At 51.7% G+C, this 15,087-nt stretch overlaps 1 protein-coding gene across 13 annotated transcripts in view; it reads right to left on the bottom strand.

The window, feature by feature from the left end:
- Positions 1-15,087, bottom strand: part of CLEC16A (C-type lectin domain containing 16A) — a 200,952-nt gene that overhangs the window by 95,901 nt on the left and 89,964 nt on the right. For 8 of the 13 annotated variants that reach the window (XR_003522964.2, XR_003522965.2, XM_027610767.2 and 5 more), the window contains 3 exons: positions 14,492-14,683; positions 13,681-13,809; positions 5,945-6,065 (listed from right to left, as the gene is read on the bottom strand). Coding sequence is in view for 11 of the 13 variants with exons in the window: in XM_027610767.2 (XP_027466568.1) it covers positions 5,945-6,065; positions 13,681-13,809; positions 14,492-14,683 (442 nt within the window). In the remaining 2 variants the exon portion in view is untranslated. The remainder of the gene's footprint in view (positions 1-5,944; positions 6,066-13,680; positions 13,810-14,491; positions 14,684-15,087) is intronic. The other 5 variants (XM_027610773.1, XM_027610775.1, XM_027610774.1 and 2 more) reach the window with 2 other exon arrangements.

Raw genomic sequence — 15,087 nt, 5'->3', positions numbered from 1 at the left:
TGTGATCGGTGTTCCCCTCCCCCACAAGACTGGGCTCAAAAAAGACGGAGACGCTTCTGCTCTTGTGATTGGTCTGCACTTGAATTATTTAAGAAACAGACCCCATTAAAGCCCAGGACGTAGGCCTATTTCTTGGAAAGTCTGTCCCTTGTTCGGAAGTGATGCCCTTCCTACTTACCTGGGATTAACAACACTCTTTCTTTTATGAAATGATAGTTCATAAGTGCTTTAAAAAAAAAAAAAAAAAAAGACTTGGTAACATAAAAAGTTGGCAATCCTGTCCCCGAGGTTCTGTGCAGTTTTATTTTTGTCCTGGCATTTCACTGGGCTGTGCAGTCCCAAGGTCTAGGACCCACGGGAAGCACTGCTCTATCCTACATGGACATTTTCCAGGCCCCTTAACAAGGGTGCCCACGCCTGGGCGAGGAGGCAGACCCAGAGTGCAGACATCTGCTTATGTGAGGATACTTCTCTGGAGGCTTGGGATCCCCGCTCACAGACTGTGGGCTCTTTTGAGGAACTGCCATCTCTGTTGTAACACAGCACAAGTGGAAATGCCAAGAGCTGTGCAATGGTCACAGGAGACAGCTCAGCCAATGGAATGTCACCAAACACGGTAACTCTGAAATTCATGAAAGTTATGTGGAAAACCACTTCCGAGGAGAGTGTGGAGAGGTTTCCGACCCTCTCCCCAGATATCCTGGCTGGGCTGCCTCCCAGCACCTCTTCTCTGCCCACCCAACTAACCTTCATTGTTTGGAACCAGCCCCTCCTCCAGGGCTGGGCCCCTGGCTGATGGAATCACTGTCCCCTGACTCCTTGCTGCCCGCACTATCCCCAAGCTCGGAACCCAGAGTCCAGCTGGATCTCCAGCATTGCCACAAAACGCTGTCCCCAGACTGTGCTCCCCTCCCCCTTTCCCCACTGTTCTTGGCCCCTGGAACCCTGCTGGGCCTCCTAAATGGCCTCTCAGAGACTATACCAGGCACTGTTCCAGGCACTTCACATATATTAACTCATTTACTCCCATTATACAGATGAGAAAACTGAGACACCAAGACGTTAAGGTACTTGTCGAAGGCTCTACGTTGGCAAGTTACAAGGGCAAAGCTGGGATTTCACACCAGGCACATTCTGGCTCTCCAGCCCATGTTCATAACCACCTCCCAGGTGGCCTCCCCAGCCCCTTGACATGGCTCATGGGCCCCCGCTGGGACCATGCTGCTCATGGCCGTTCCAGCACACCCTCAGATGGCTTCCCACTGCCCTGGACTTGAGACCTGGCTCATCTCAGCCCCTCCCTCCCCGGCTCCTCACCTGCTGGCCGCACCAGCTCTCGGACAGGCCACGTTCTCTCCCGCCTTCCAGCGTCACCTCTACCAACCCCTCTAACTGGTGGGCCTCAGTTTTGCATTTTCTCAGAATCTTCTGGTCCCTCTCTGCAGGGCACTTGACCAGAGAAGCCTTCTCTAAGCAGCGTAGGAGGACTTTTCTCCCAGTTATGCTTGAACACAGACCCCCATTTGTCGCCTCCATGGACCGTGTCAAACAACCTGCGATGTCCTGTTGGCAGTCCTCCCACCTGCGCCCCGCCCCCCATACCGGAAGCACCACGGAGCTGAGACCAAGTCTGTCATCAGTTCCCTATCACATCCCAGCTCCCAGCACAGTGCCTGGCATACAGCAGGTGCTCAACATGTAGCTGAACGAGTAGACGGGTTTTGCTGAATGGTTCTCATGAATGGATTTAGAAAATCCGAATACAAGATGAGGTGTGGGAAGCACAAGTTATGGGTACAACGTGCACATGTCAAGTGCCCACGTGGAAAAGGCTGGGAAGGAATCCAGAAGTTTCCTGAGGATGCCTGGTTATCTACTTAGGATATTTAGATAATGGGGGAATTTCTCCTGTGATTGGCCGTATTTTCTAGAAACAGGTAAGACTCCTTTCAGAAGGCTTTGATGTCAATCCTGGCAGGAACCTGGCTTCTCCTCACAGCCTGCTTGTCCTCAGGGCACTCCCGGGGACTGTCGGTCAGTAGGCCCATGAAGGAACATACGGGAGAGCGCCCTGCCTGGGCAGGGGGTACCACCCTTCGTCTGGTCTCAAGTAGCCAGTGTGGTCTTCTTACCCCTCAAAACAGTGCCATCACACAAATGATGAACTGGTTTAAATATGTCAGGATACGCTCCTCCAAACATTGTTAGAGCAGAAAATGCCCACCCCTTGGAGCCCTGAAGTATGAGTTCTACACCACTGTTTCAGCAGCTGCACCAGGGGAAACAGCCGGCTCTCACCTCCCCTCTCCCCCGAGCACCTGCTGTGCACCAAGCGTGGCACCACGTGCTTCACCAATGTGATCACATCTGATTTTCAATGGTTCTCCCTGCACGTCTTTTAGAACCATTTTAAAGGCCAGGCCACTGAGCCTCAGGAACATTAAGACCCTGAGCAAGGTGTCAAGGCCGACGACCTCCAACTACACCAGGGAAGGCCAAGGCGGATGTCAGTGCGGCCGGCCAGCCCGCCCACCTGTCCCCGCTCCACCCAGAGCCACAGGTGGGCCGGGGAAGCTCATGATCTGTAATGGTGGTGACCCATTCAGTGCCAAAGAGCAGCCCCAAGTCCTTCTCTGTGAGAGAGAAGTATTTATAGATGCAATGGTATGATGTCTTCCATTGGCTTTACTACACTCGGGGAGGGTGGAGGTGAGGGGAGGTAACTTTGAAAAGAGAAATGGTGGAGCAGATGGAATGAGACGTAGTGAAAGAGTAATAACCTTTGAAGTGCAGGCGGGGTATGTGGAGATTCATGGTGCCATTCTCTCTAAAAGTCTCATCTATTTTATCTAGTCAAGCTAGCCTTCCCTTCCCATCCCCCTTCCCTCCAGGCTGCCAGTCCCTGACCTGGGCCCCACGCCACTCTCCTCTCCAGCAGAAACAACACAGGCTCGAGCACAGTCAGCTCTGCCTCTTTCTGCAGGGGGCGATGGCCTCCACCATGCTCCTTGTCCAGAGCCCCCATGTCAGAGCTCACCGGGCACACCTGCCCAGAGGCCGGCGGCTGGTCAGCAGACACGTGATGTGGCTTCTGTGTACTCTTAGGCCGTGGTTTCTTATCAGAGTGTGACAAGGTCAGTAAACACACTTTAAGCCGCCTCTTCCTGTGGTGTGGGGCTGGCGTGCCTTTGAGCCTGTCCGCCTGGATCACATCACCTTCCATGGAAGTTGACCAGCCCCCAGCATTTCTCCCTGAGTCAGCTTTCTTCAAATCACGGCGCTCACGAGAAGCATGCCCAGCTTCCAATCATTCGGCAAATATGAATGCCTTTACCTACATTATGATGTTGCCTACATTTTATATACGTAGAAGGCATTTTGTGACATGCGAAGCATACTGATTTTTCCCCACTGGAAGGTCAGATGCTCCTGCATTTAAGAATAATCACCGGGAGAAATACAAAGAAAAAAGGACACAAAGTCCAACAACAACACATGCTATCTTATTCTAGTACCATGTGCTCATAAAATCCGTAATTCCTAGTATTTTCTGGATGGCACTCTCTTTAGCAAAGACATAATTTGTGACCAGGCTGGGTAAAGACAGACAGCCGTTACTTTCTTAATGGCCAACTACCCAAAAAGGCTCCAGTTAAGTGATCTCAACTAGCAATCTAATCAATTAAAATTGGTAAGTGAAATACTTTTAACCTTTATTTCAGCAGGCCATTCCTGGGGGTGGGGGGGGGGAGAAGGAAGGAATGTGAATTCCCAGCATAAAATTTAATTCCATTTCATGGATGCAAACATTCTTGCTGCCCTGATGGAGTGGTCCCTTTGAAAGCAAGCTATTTCCCTCTTCCCTTGAATCAAATCAGAGAAAGACTGGTTTATGGTTCTCTGCAGCCAACTCAATCAATTTAAACCCTTAGAAAAATCCCTATGGCAATTTCTCAAGGAGAAAAGGACCAAAGGAGATGAGCACAGAGCAGCCCAAAGGGGACTTAGCTTCCTTGTTCTTCCAAGAGGGAGAAGAAAAAAAGAGATTAAGAAGAGGAAAAGAAGAAGTTAGGTGCACCACCTGGGTGCCTCAGTCCGTTAAGCATCCGACTCTTGGTTTTGGCTCAGGTCAGTCTCAGGGTCGTGAGATCAAGCCCCAAGTTGGGCTCTGTGCTCAGCAGGGAATCTGCTTGAGATTCTCTTTCTCTGCCCCTCTCTCTCAAATAAATAAATAAATAAATCCTAAAAAAAAAGTTAGACAAGCAGGTAAAACCCATAATAATCACAGAGAACCTTTTATTCAGGCAGCGTGCTCTGCTCTTTATATGCATCACCTGCTTTAATTAGCAGGTAACACTACAGTTCCTTGAGCACAGTTATATGCTAGACACTATGCTCTGTCATATGGTATTTCATATTATATTTCGCTCAAGTCTCAAAACAAGTCCATCATATAAGGAAGTCATCCCCAGTTTCTAGGTGAGGAAACGGAAGTTGAAGGGGTTTCAATCATTTGCTCCGGGGAATTCACAGCAGGACAGGGCGTGTCAAATGGATCAAATGCCAACCCTCATGGTCTACATCATGATCGCTGGTCACACAGCTGAGCACTTCTGTCAAAACTCATCCAACGGTACACTAAAACTTGCTGAATTTTATCAGATATAAACTGTATTTCAATAAAGCTGAGTTAAAACAGCGGGGATCCTGTCCTTACCATGGGCCATAAAGAGTGGCCATCTGCCACTCCTGCCTGCTCAGCTTCCATCTCGTTGTGAGTTTCCTTTGAGGGCAATCTCCCTCCTTCCTCTCAGGTGATGGAGTTGAAAAGAAATGGGCCCCACCTCCCAGCTTAGGGTTCACCACATGACCCTGGCCTCGCCCAGTAATGAATCATATTCATCTGACAACGACTGGTTCAGGGACGGCCCACCGACCACCTAAGCCAGACCAGAGGAAGACCACCTGCCGTGGACTTCCACAGAAGTTACAGGAAAAGGAAGCCCCATTTCTGGCAGGTCCGCTTAGCTGGTTCAGCAGATTTTGGAGCTACAGATGGCCACCTTGTTGCTACCTGGTGAGAGCCCTCCTGAGGATGAAGCCAGAACAAAGGGAAGCCGAGCTGAGACAGGGCAGCAGCTTCCTGATGACACTGCTTGAGTACCTAGATCCAGCTATGCCTGAAGGCAGATGTACTACTGGACTTTCCAGTGACACCAGCCAATTCCCCTTTTTCCTTAAGCCAACCTAAGTTGGGTTTTCTGTCTCTTATAAACAAAGAATCCTACCATATCACAATGCCTTTAAGAAACAGAAAACCACTTTGCCCATCCGTGTGCACGTGCCCTACAGCAAATGGAGGAAAGAGAGAGCTATGTTCGTATGAGGAGGATTACAGGAGCTCAACCAGGCTTTATACCCACTGTCACTTTTAATCACAGCCTCATGCTCATGCTGCCGAGGACAGCATGAGGCACTGCATGTGGTTAGGGAGGGAGCCCAAGGCTGCAAGCTGAGCACATGGTTCCCCAGCCTCCCCTCCTCTGCCTCACATACAGGCTGCTGATTTGCATTTTTGAAAGTTTTCCCCTTTTTCATAGCAGAGGCCTTTAATCATTGGAATCCTACAGAAACCCCTTAATACACAAAGCCCATCATGCTATGGTTATGTGGAGGGCAGGGACGCTGGACACTCCAATCACGCTGTGCAGCTCCACCTGGGCTCCGGAAAGCAGAGCCCGCACAGACAAGTCTGCCAGGTGCCCAGCATCCAGGGCCCCTTCTTTGAGTTTGGCAGGACACGCACACTCTGTTAGCTTTTGGTGACAGATCAACCGCGGGAGCAAACGCAGGTCACACATGGACCCTCCCAGAGACACCGGAGCCGACGTGGCAGCGTGCACACCCCTCCCCACCCCCACCCCTCCCCGGTGCCAGGACTCACTCAGATCTAGCACATCATCCGTTTTGATCAGGTCCTCCTCCCGCGTCAGGGGCAACTGGGTTTCGGGCTCCCCTCGCAGCTGCAGTGACAGGGAACGGAGCATGAAGAACACCCGGATGGCCTGGACAGAGTTCAGGAGCAGAGGAGGATGAAGCTGGAGTTATTTAGGTGAAGTGTTCCATATGGAGAAATCACACAGCCTGTGACTCTTGATTTAAACAAACAAAACAAAGTCCACTTGTCCCAGTATCATGGCTCTGGTGTTTTCAGAGCAAGGCCAAAAAAAATCAAAGGGTGCAGCCTGTTTTTAGTTCTCCATAGGTTTAGGCCACTTCACCTCAACTGAGCACCTGTCATTTGCCAGGAGCTCTTCCCTAGTGCCATGTGACCTTCACGACACCCTTGCTTAACAAGCAGCCCCATTTTGCAGACAATGCACTAGGACCCAAGGAGGCAAAGTGAACCGCCCCAGGTCACACGGCTAGGGAGGGCTAGAATCAGGCCTCTTCCAACTAACCCAGCACAGAATTTGGAAATCCGTATCACAAGTAACAGTGTTCCCATGTCCCGCCTAGTGAGTGCAGGGTAGGGAGGACAGAACAGGGTGAGATGCTTGTAGGGTTCAGAGCCAGCCAGACTCCCTTAAAATCCTGCCCCTACCCCTCCCTGGGTGAGCCCGTTACGGCAGAGTCTGTGTGCTGTGGATGAGACAGCAGGCCTGGCGCCTGGCTGGTGTGCCATCACATCAGTGCCCCAAGCGCCCTCAGGCTGACCCAGCCACTTCCTGGGGCCGGAGACAGCCCCGCCAGCACAGGGATTTTTGGCCAGCGGACGAGGTGTCTGCGTGGAGTCCAGTATGGCCATCAGACATTTCCAGAGAGCAGGGAAAACACAGAATCCCTAGGCCCGGACCCAGAGAAGTTTGTGCAGAAAGCGGCTTTTACCTCGGACCCAGCCTGCCGTGAGAGCACCCGAGCCCTGGGTCCTAGACTGGGGCTGAGGTGCCCATCGGCGAGAGTCCAGGAAGCGGAGGCACAGCCCATGGGAGAGGCCACCTCCATGCCACTTTCCCTGACACACAGCTGATGGGCCTACCCAAGGTACATGCCTGAGGGAAGCAGCTCTGGAGTCAGACATGTAAGGCCTGTGTTGGACTCACGGGGCAAGGCCCCTGACCTCCCTGAGTTTTGATTTCCGCATCTGTGAAATGGGGCGGTAGTCCCGGCCCAGCAGGCCTGCTAAGAGGCTCTGAGATAATGTGGGGGGGGCGGTGGCGGAGAGGGGAGCAGCCCACATGTGTTCTGTAAAGGGGCCGCCGTCCTTTCCTCCAGCCACTGGATAGCTGGTCACAGGGGAGGGCATGGGGACAAACCACTGTCGCCACTGGTGAGCCACACAACGATGAATTCCAGCCTACTTTTGGTCTTCTTGTTTACAGTCCTGAGGCTATAGGCCTGGCCCACTGAAAGGGGAGGCTGCCCTTCCTATGACAAGGTGCCTCCCAAAACAAAACGGGAGGCAAATTCCTGCCTGCAAAGAGCAGGGCTTGCATGGACTCCTGCTGACCCAGGCAACAAGGATGCCCACTGGCACACTGAAACCCGAATCCGGTCTTGGCCTGGACCTGGCAGGAGAGCTGAGCCTCTGCCTCCATCTCCTAATGGAGAAAACTGGAAGAACAACCCTACCTCCTGGATGTATGCTGAGGTCATGTATTCCCCCTTGTCCGCCAGAAGCACTAGAGAAAGATAAGCCTTTGTATTATAACGATGGGGCTGGGAGTAGGGTGGCAGCATTACTATTGATCTGATTGTCCTTAGCAGTTTTTCAAGTACGGCCTTCCTAAGACATCTGCAACAATCAGGAAAAAAGCAAGTGCCTTTTCATTTTTTTAAAAATCAAAACAGCTTTTATTTATTAAGCACCCACGGTGCACCAGCACCGTGAGCGCCTTACTGCAACATAAAGCTGTTACACAAGAAGAAACGGAACTGGGAGGGGCAGAGCGATCCAAGTTCTCGCTGCTCGTGATGCCTGAGCTGGGCTTGGAACCAGCAATGTCTGATGCTTGTGTCACTTAACCAAGCACACAAGGACATTCGCACGCCTGCACCAGCGCGAGTGCAGAAAGCCTGAGACGTGGGTGGCCCCTTGAACTATATGGCCATCTGAGTCCAAGTCATGGCCTTGGACGTGAGGAAAAAGGCCCATCCGTCAGGTCCAAGCTGAGTGAATGCTTCATTTCAGTGTCAAAAATCCATTCCTCTCAAAGGTTCTGAAGGCAAAGAAATCAAGCGGGACCCTTGCTGGGGGGTGAAAAAAGAGAAACGTGTGCTTTTCTACAGACCATCACTCTGAAAACCTGAAACCTTCCAATACAAAAGGAGTTTGGAATTTGGCTCCTAGTATAGACCTTTTTGGTGATACATCTGCTTTTGCTCTGGAAGCAACAAATGGAAAATATTTCCAGAAATACAAAAAACAATAATAATACAACAATAAAAATATAAAGAATATAGAACACGCGGACCAGCCCTACAACTTCGGGAATCCACAAAAGAGTGGTAAAACACCAGGATAAGGGTCCTCAAATTCATCCCACAGACCCCTAAACAGTAAGCACCCCCCCACCCCGCTTACCTGAGACCTGCCAAGTACTGGCAGGGCTGGACCGTGTCATCTCCCTGAAGCCTCTTAACGACCCTCTATGGTTCCCATTTTATAGACCAGAGACCAAAGCCCAGGGATGTGAGGCAGCCTGCCCACAGTGACTCAGCTAATAACTGGACTCCACAGTCTTGTGTTCTTCCAGCCACATGCCTTTGCCTTCAAAAGATTTAAGGCTGGGGACCCAGGCTTTTATTGAGTGCTTCTCTTTACTTTGCCAAATAAACATGCACTTTAAAAAGTATTAAAAAGGAAGAAGGAATTATTGCTTTCTGATGCTTCCACAGAATGCCAGGAAGACAGACTCTGGAAGCACACGCTAGTTTTGGCAAGGGGTGACAGCTGAGCATGCTGAAATATAAAGAAGAGGCTCATCCCGTGTGCTCCAAGGCACCTGGGAGCAAGCTCTGCAGCGGGGTCGTGGAGAAGGAAGCGGGGTCGTGGGAAAGGAGTCCACTACAGTGGGGCAGGATGGCTTCGGGGTCGAACAGACCACGGCAAGTGAGTCACGTGAATTCCCTGAGCCCGGGCTCGACTTCTGGGAATGGAGTACCCACCGGCCCTGATCTCGGGGCCTCCCCGGAGGTGCACCCTGAATCGAGCGCTCAGGTCCAGCCCTCTCTCCGCTTCCCTTGTCACATTTGCAAGCCATGGAGTTCAGGGGGCTGTCCCCCAGATGAGGAGCCCACCAGCCCATGGAAGTGGCTGTGAAAAGCCAGTCACTCCTAAGAGGGTGACGAAGCAGTGTCACATGGGTCCGGCCCACCGTGAAAGCCCCTTGGCAATATGGGGAGCGTCACACAGGAAATGTCCGTGCCCCCTGAACCAGAAATTCTACTTCTGGGAACTTTTCCTAAAGAAATAAGTCAAAAGAAAGAAAACCCTGTATTTGTGAAGATGCTCAGGGCAGTTTAGTTGAAAATAATGTAATACTGGAAGTAACCAGAATGTCTAGCAGCAGGAAAATGCCTTGAGTAAGTTACGGCGGAAGTCGCCAGATAAACTTTCACGCACCAGTAAGAAATGTGACTGAAATTAAAACCGCATCCCAGCACAGAAAGCTTCTCACTGTACCAGGGAGAGTGGGAAGGAAGAGGCTGGAAGGAAGACCACAATGCACTCTTCCTACCGGCATGAGAAGATGTGACTGAACACAAAGACAGGGAGGAGACACGAAAAGCGTCTAAGCTTTCTTTGTTTAGGGTGATGTAATCACGGGAAATTCTTTCCCTCTACTTTCGAAACCCTACGAGATGTACTTTAATGTGTAATACACATACAAAAAATAAAGAAAAATATCCTATTTCCTCACGGGCAATAGCGATAAACACAAAAACTGTGGTTTTACGTGGGAACAAGGAACAGAAGTCAGGGACAAATAAAATTTCACGCGACTATATTTATTTTGTAATGGCTTCCAAGATTACAACAGACAGATGGCCAGTGGCTTACATTCAGATCTTGAGATTCACCAGAAATTCCTCTCCCTCTCTTCTCTACCCTGAAGCTTCAGTAGATGGCTAAAAACTCTCTTTCTTTCCCTCCTGAGACATTAGACTGCTCCACCCCTGTTCAGCCAACATTTCCTGAGCTCTTCCTGCCTGCTGGGCACCTTGCAGTCCCTCTACCTTATCTACTTTGGCCAGGAGCTGAGAGACAGGATACACTGAGGCTCAGGGAGGGTAAGCAACTTGCTCAATGTCACACAGCTGGAGCTGGGATTGAACCCTGGTTGGTCCCACGAGCCTGTGTTCTTTCTTAACGGCTTCTCTCAGCTGCCCCTGGGATAGGTCCAGCCCACATCCCCACTTCTGCTTCCACGTTCTCATCAGATCCCAGTAGTTCCTAAGACCTTCATTTCAACGTGAATTCCCCTGATTAGCTGGCATGGCTCAGTGGCACTCTCGCTATTTTGGTCTTATTTTATATTATTTGTTCACGGTCTATTCTTGCATTTTGCATAGTGCCTGGCTCCTAGAAAAATGCTCAACAAATCTGTCGAATGAAAGAATGGTGTAATTTGCAAAATGCAAGAGGGACACCATGACTTTCAGTGTCGGATGTCTCCCCGTGGCCTAAAAGGCCTGGCCGTCCTCCTGTCCTGGCCCCACCCCTCCACTCACTCTGCTCGCCACCAGCTCCTTGAACACGCTATACTCTTGCGCATCTCGGGGACTCTACACTCACTGTCCCTTTGGCCCTGTTCATTTCTGCACCCTCGGGCCCAGCATCTGGCATCAAGTAGGCATCCAGTGGCTCTCTGGTGACTGGAGGACTATTTTACAAGTTAGGAATGATGTATTAGTAAGGGTTGTTTGAACTTCTTTAACAAGTCCTCAAGGAAAATGAAAGGTGGGATTTCTGAAAAGTGTCAGCCTCCTGAAAGTTAAAAAAGTCTACTTGGTGGAAAAAAAAAAAAAGGAAGAAGAAAACGTTTGAATCCAAAAGGATGAAATGGAATGTTCTTTGGATACAAGGAAAGAACTTGAAACAAACCACATAAGCCCTCAATTGCTTGCTAAACCATACACTTCCTTTAGCTCAAATTCAAAGCACACTGCTGTGTTCTGATGTCTGAAATGGGCTCAGGAGCTAAGCTTCTGGATGATTCTAGACAGCTGCCTTGAAACAGGAACCGGACTGAGGTGAGTGGTCAAAATCCCCCTTCAGATACTGATTCCTGAAGTCAGGGAAGCTTCTCTAAGGTAGATGGCTTCACTTTGAGATGGTCAGCACTATTCTATATATTCTGCCACCTTCTCCCTGGCTCTAAACCCAGGGACCCTGAGACTTGAGGGTTGATCGTATAAACTCGTCAGACAAAGGCCGAACAAGAGACCCCAGGGAAGCCCAGGCGTTCCTGGGAGCTCTATGCTTCGCGTAGCAGTTGCGCTGTGCATCTCATCTGGGGAAAGGGAGGCGGGCAGCACGGCCCTGGGAACTTACAACCAAGTGAGACGTCAGGGGCAAAGGGAAGAAGGGAACCCCTACCCTTGAGAACTCTTACTGGCCTTCTGTGCTCTGCCCTTCACTGAGTCCCTGCAATGACTCTGGCAAGGCAGGTACATGCTGCTTTGAGATGGGAGAAGGAACTCCAGAGCCCAAGCAACCCTCCCTCTGCCATATGCCTCGGCCCTGAATTTCTCCCATCCTCTCCTGTAGATCAGGACCGTCTGCCCCAACCCAGCAGGGCCTGATACCAGGAAGCAGCTAACAAGGTTAAGGTCCTCAATGGGCTCTAAGGCCCCAGAGACCAGCCCCCTCCAGCCTCATCACTTCCCACAAAGCCTCCCTCACTGTGGGCTACAGCCACGTCCCCTCCTTGGAGGTGCTGGAGTGAGCATCTGTCCGGGCCTTTTCCTCTCCTGGCTGCCCAACCTAACCCTCTGCCGCCCGTTCCACCTCCCTCCCCAAGCAGGAGGAGGCGCCTGACCCCATGTTCCTTTAGCAACAGCCTCAGTCACACAGACTGGCAATGCTCCCTTTCCTACCTTGCCCTCTAGACTCTGACTCCTTGAGGACAGAGGCAGTGTATGTTAGGTCCCTGCTGTCCAGCACCAAGCAGGCCTAGTAAATACAATGAAGGGAACGGTGGGAAGCAGGCCACACTGCCTGCACAGAGTCCTGGTTCTGCTACTTATGAGTTGGGGGACTGCAAGCCAATCACCTGACGTCAACATGCCTCAGTTTCTTCCTCCGCAAGACAGGTTCATATAATGCCAACTTCTTAGGACGGTTGTAGAATTACATGTTGGTGGTTCACATAAAGGTGGTTCACATAAAGAACTGATGTGAATGACTCACTTGGTATCAAAGAGAAGCTCATCTAAGTGTTGAGAAAACTGGGGGCCCAGGGACCAAAAAGAAGGCAGAGGGCAACCCAGAGTGGCAGCTCTCCCCATTCACAGCCTTCCGGACCGCTGGCTCAGGGAACGAGGCAGGCCTCGGGGACAGGACCTTCACTCTAGCCTCGCCACGGAACATTTCCGAGGCCAACCAAAGGCTACGGGTGAGCGTGCCCGCCCATGAAGGAGTTGCCAACACAACCCGCGTTTGTCAGAACCAGCCCCGTGGAGAAGCCGGGGCCAGTGATGCCCAGTGCAAACAGTGCCACCCACAAACATGCTCGTGTGCCCAGCCACGGGGCCTGCAGGGCTGGCTGGGAGCACGAGGAAGGCGGGTGTCACTGGCTCAGACAGGGTGGGTCCTGTGGTGAGGTCTGCGGGTTTGGTCAGACAGCAGGGAATGTGCACTGACTTAAAACACACAGGTTGGACTTCCTCTGCATCACCCTCCACCCCAGGCCTCTGAGGCCAAATCATCGGATCCTCCTCTTTGAGGCAGATCCAGCAGGTCACTCCTGCTTCTCAAAATCCCAAAATTAACACCTCTGCCGCTCTGGTTAGAACGGGGATTAGCTGAGAAGAAGAGGGCAAGGAACTCATCGAATTTATCTCATCATGTCTCCAGGGAATGATTTTCTAGGAAGAGGTGATGGTGCTTTCTAAGAAAGAAACTGATTTTATGCGAGAGATAAAATACTGTGAACAGCCCTGCGAGACTGCTTCAGAAAAAAAGTGTTGATAAGGGATGCACACTCCAGCAGGGTTCTGAGAACTCTGCTTTTCACACGTGGGAGCGGACTGGCAAGAGTCACAATCTCATTTGTGTGTGCCTCACCCGCAGATCCCTCAGATACCTTACCAGAACACCATTGCTCCATCTCCGGGGGTCCCGAGCCTCCCTGGGAGAGGATTTCACACCAGGGCCTCACCTGCACTGCCTGTTCTCAGCTCACTCCCCCAGGTGCATGGCAGCAGCCCAGAGGTGTCCCCCCTCCGCCAGAGCCTGGGGCTGGGGCCAGGGCCCTGCTCTGCACCAGCCAAGGCAGCCTGCCTGGCCCTCACACAGGGGAATCTCAATCCTGTTTTAGCCAAGGGCAGCTCACCTTGGGAAGTTCCTCCCGGTGGCAGGGTGCCAGGGGGGTGTTGAAGTGGGTTGGAAGGTGGGCTCTTGACCTGGTCAGATGGCGGCCCAGGGAGAGGGGGGTCCCACCCACGCTTACTCACCCGCCGGGTCTTCTCCACGTCGCCACACGGCAGCCGCTTTACAAAGTCAATGCCAGTCAGCGGCGTGCCCGTGGGGGGCAGCAGGATGGAGGCGTCCATCATGAGATACTCCACATTCATGGGCTTCATCTAGGAGAGACATCATAGGAAACCTCACCGAAAGGAGGAAGTGCATGGGGCAGGTTACCCAAACCCCTCGCCTGTACCTGCGCACAGCTAGTGAGTAAAGCAAGCCCACATTAAGGCTAGCATGAGGTCTCAAGGCAGCCAGGCGTGCGAGACATGCGCCGTTGTTTCCCAAGACACAGACCTTTCCTTCCCTTGAAGTGACAGCTCAGACACTCCTGGGAAGCTGCCTCCATGCTGTGAAAAGCTGTGCTTTCCCACCGGCTCAAGATCCCCCACCCGGCAGGGAGCGGGTCCCTGACCACAGCCCACCTCCCTCCCTTTGTGCTGTCAAGAATGACGACAACAGACTAGCAATGGCAGCTCCCAGTTATCGTTTATCCAGAGTGGGCTATGGACTGCGGGCAGGCGGTGACCTACAGGCTTTGAGGGCGTGATCCTCCTTAATCCTCCCAATGACTCCAGAAGGGATGTTTCCCGATCCGCTAATGAGAAAATGGAGACTCAGGCGGCAGGTGGCAGAACTAAGACGCAGACCCAGGCCTGCCCTGCTCCAGACCCCGTGACTCCTACCACATGACCACCATCCCCTTCCTTCCTCACCACCTCGCTGTCTTTACCTGGGATCATACATCAGAGTCACTTACTAAGCATCTACTAAGTGCCAGGTGCCCAAAGGGCTCACCTCCTGCTGGACAGCGGTGCTGATGCTGTTCCTTATTACAGAGGGGGACACTGAGCTCAGAGGAAGGGCGTATGCCCACAGCGCCTGGGCCACACGAGAGCACAACTGTCTGCCTGCTTCCACACCACCTCCAGGAAGTCTTCTCTGATTATGACGACATATGGTATCGACACCTCCCCTCCTGGAACTCTGCTGTATCAGTACGGACATTGAATGTGCACGTGTTGTTGGACACGGACACTTCATTTCCCTGACATCATAAAGGAAAGACATTTCACAGGCTACATTTCCTACAGAATTAACTTTACTCCTCCAAGCATCACATGCTTTTTTGCGTGTCTTCTTGTTTTGTTTTTTTTTTTTTCAGAAAGTGGGCTTTAATCGTATTACACTCTCTCCCTCTCCTGGAACATATATATAGCTGACCACATGGGGCGGTTGTGGTGAAGGCCCAGCTGTTTGGGCTAGGGAGCCAAGGAGACACTTAGTTCGTGCTGTCTTTTTCTTTTAGCCACCCCCAAAGGCCTGGGGTCCCCCATCCTGAACCCCTTTATCCTGAGACCGGGTGGCAGAGCCCTGAGTCCCATCCCAGGGCC

Source organism: Zalophus californianus, chromosome 10 (assembly GCF_009762305.2).
Source record: "Zalophus californianus isolate mZalCal1 chromosome 10, mZalCal1.pri.v2, whole genome shotgun sequence".
NCBI lineage: Eukaryota > Metazoa > Chordata > Mammalia > Carnivora > Otariidae > Zalophus > Zalophus californianus.
The sequence above is the reverse complement of the archived record's forward strand: the minus strand, read 5'-3'. Positions and strand labels throughout refer to the sequence as shown.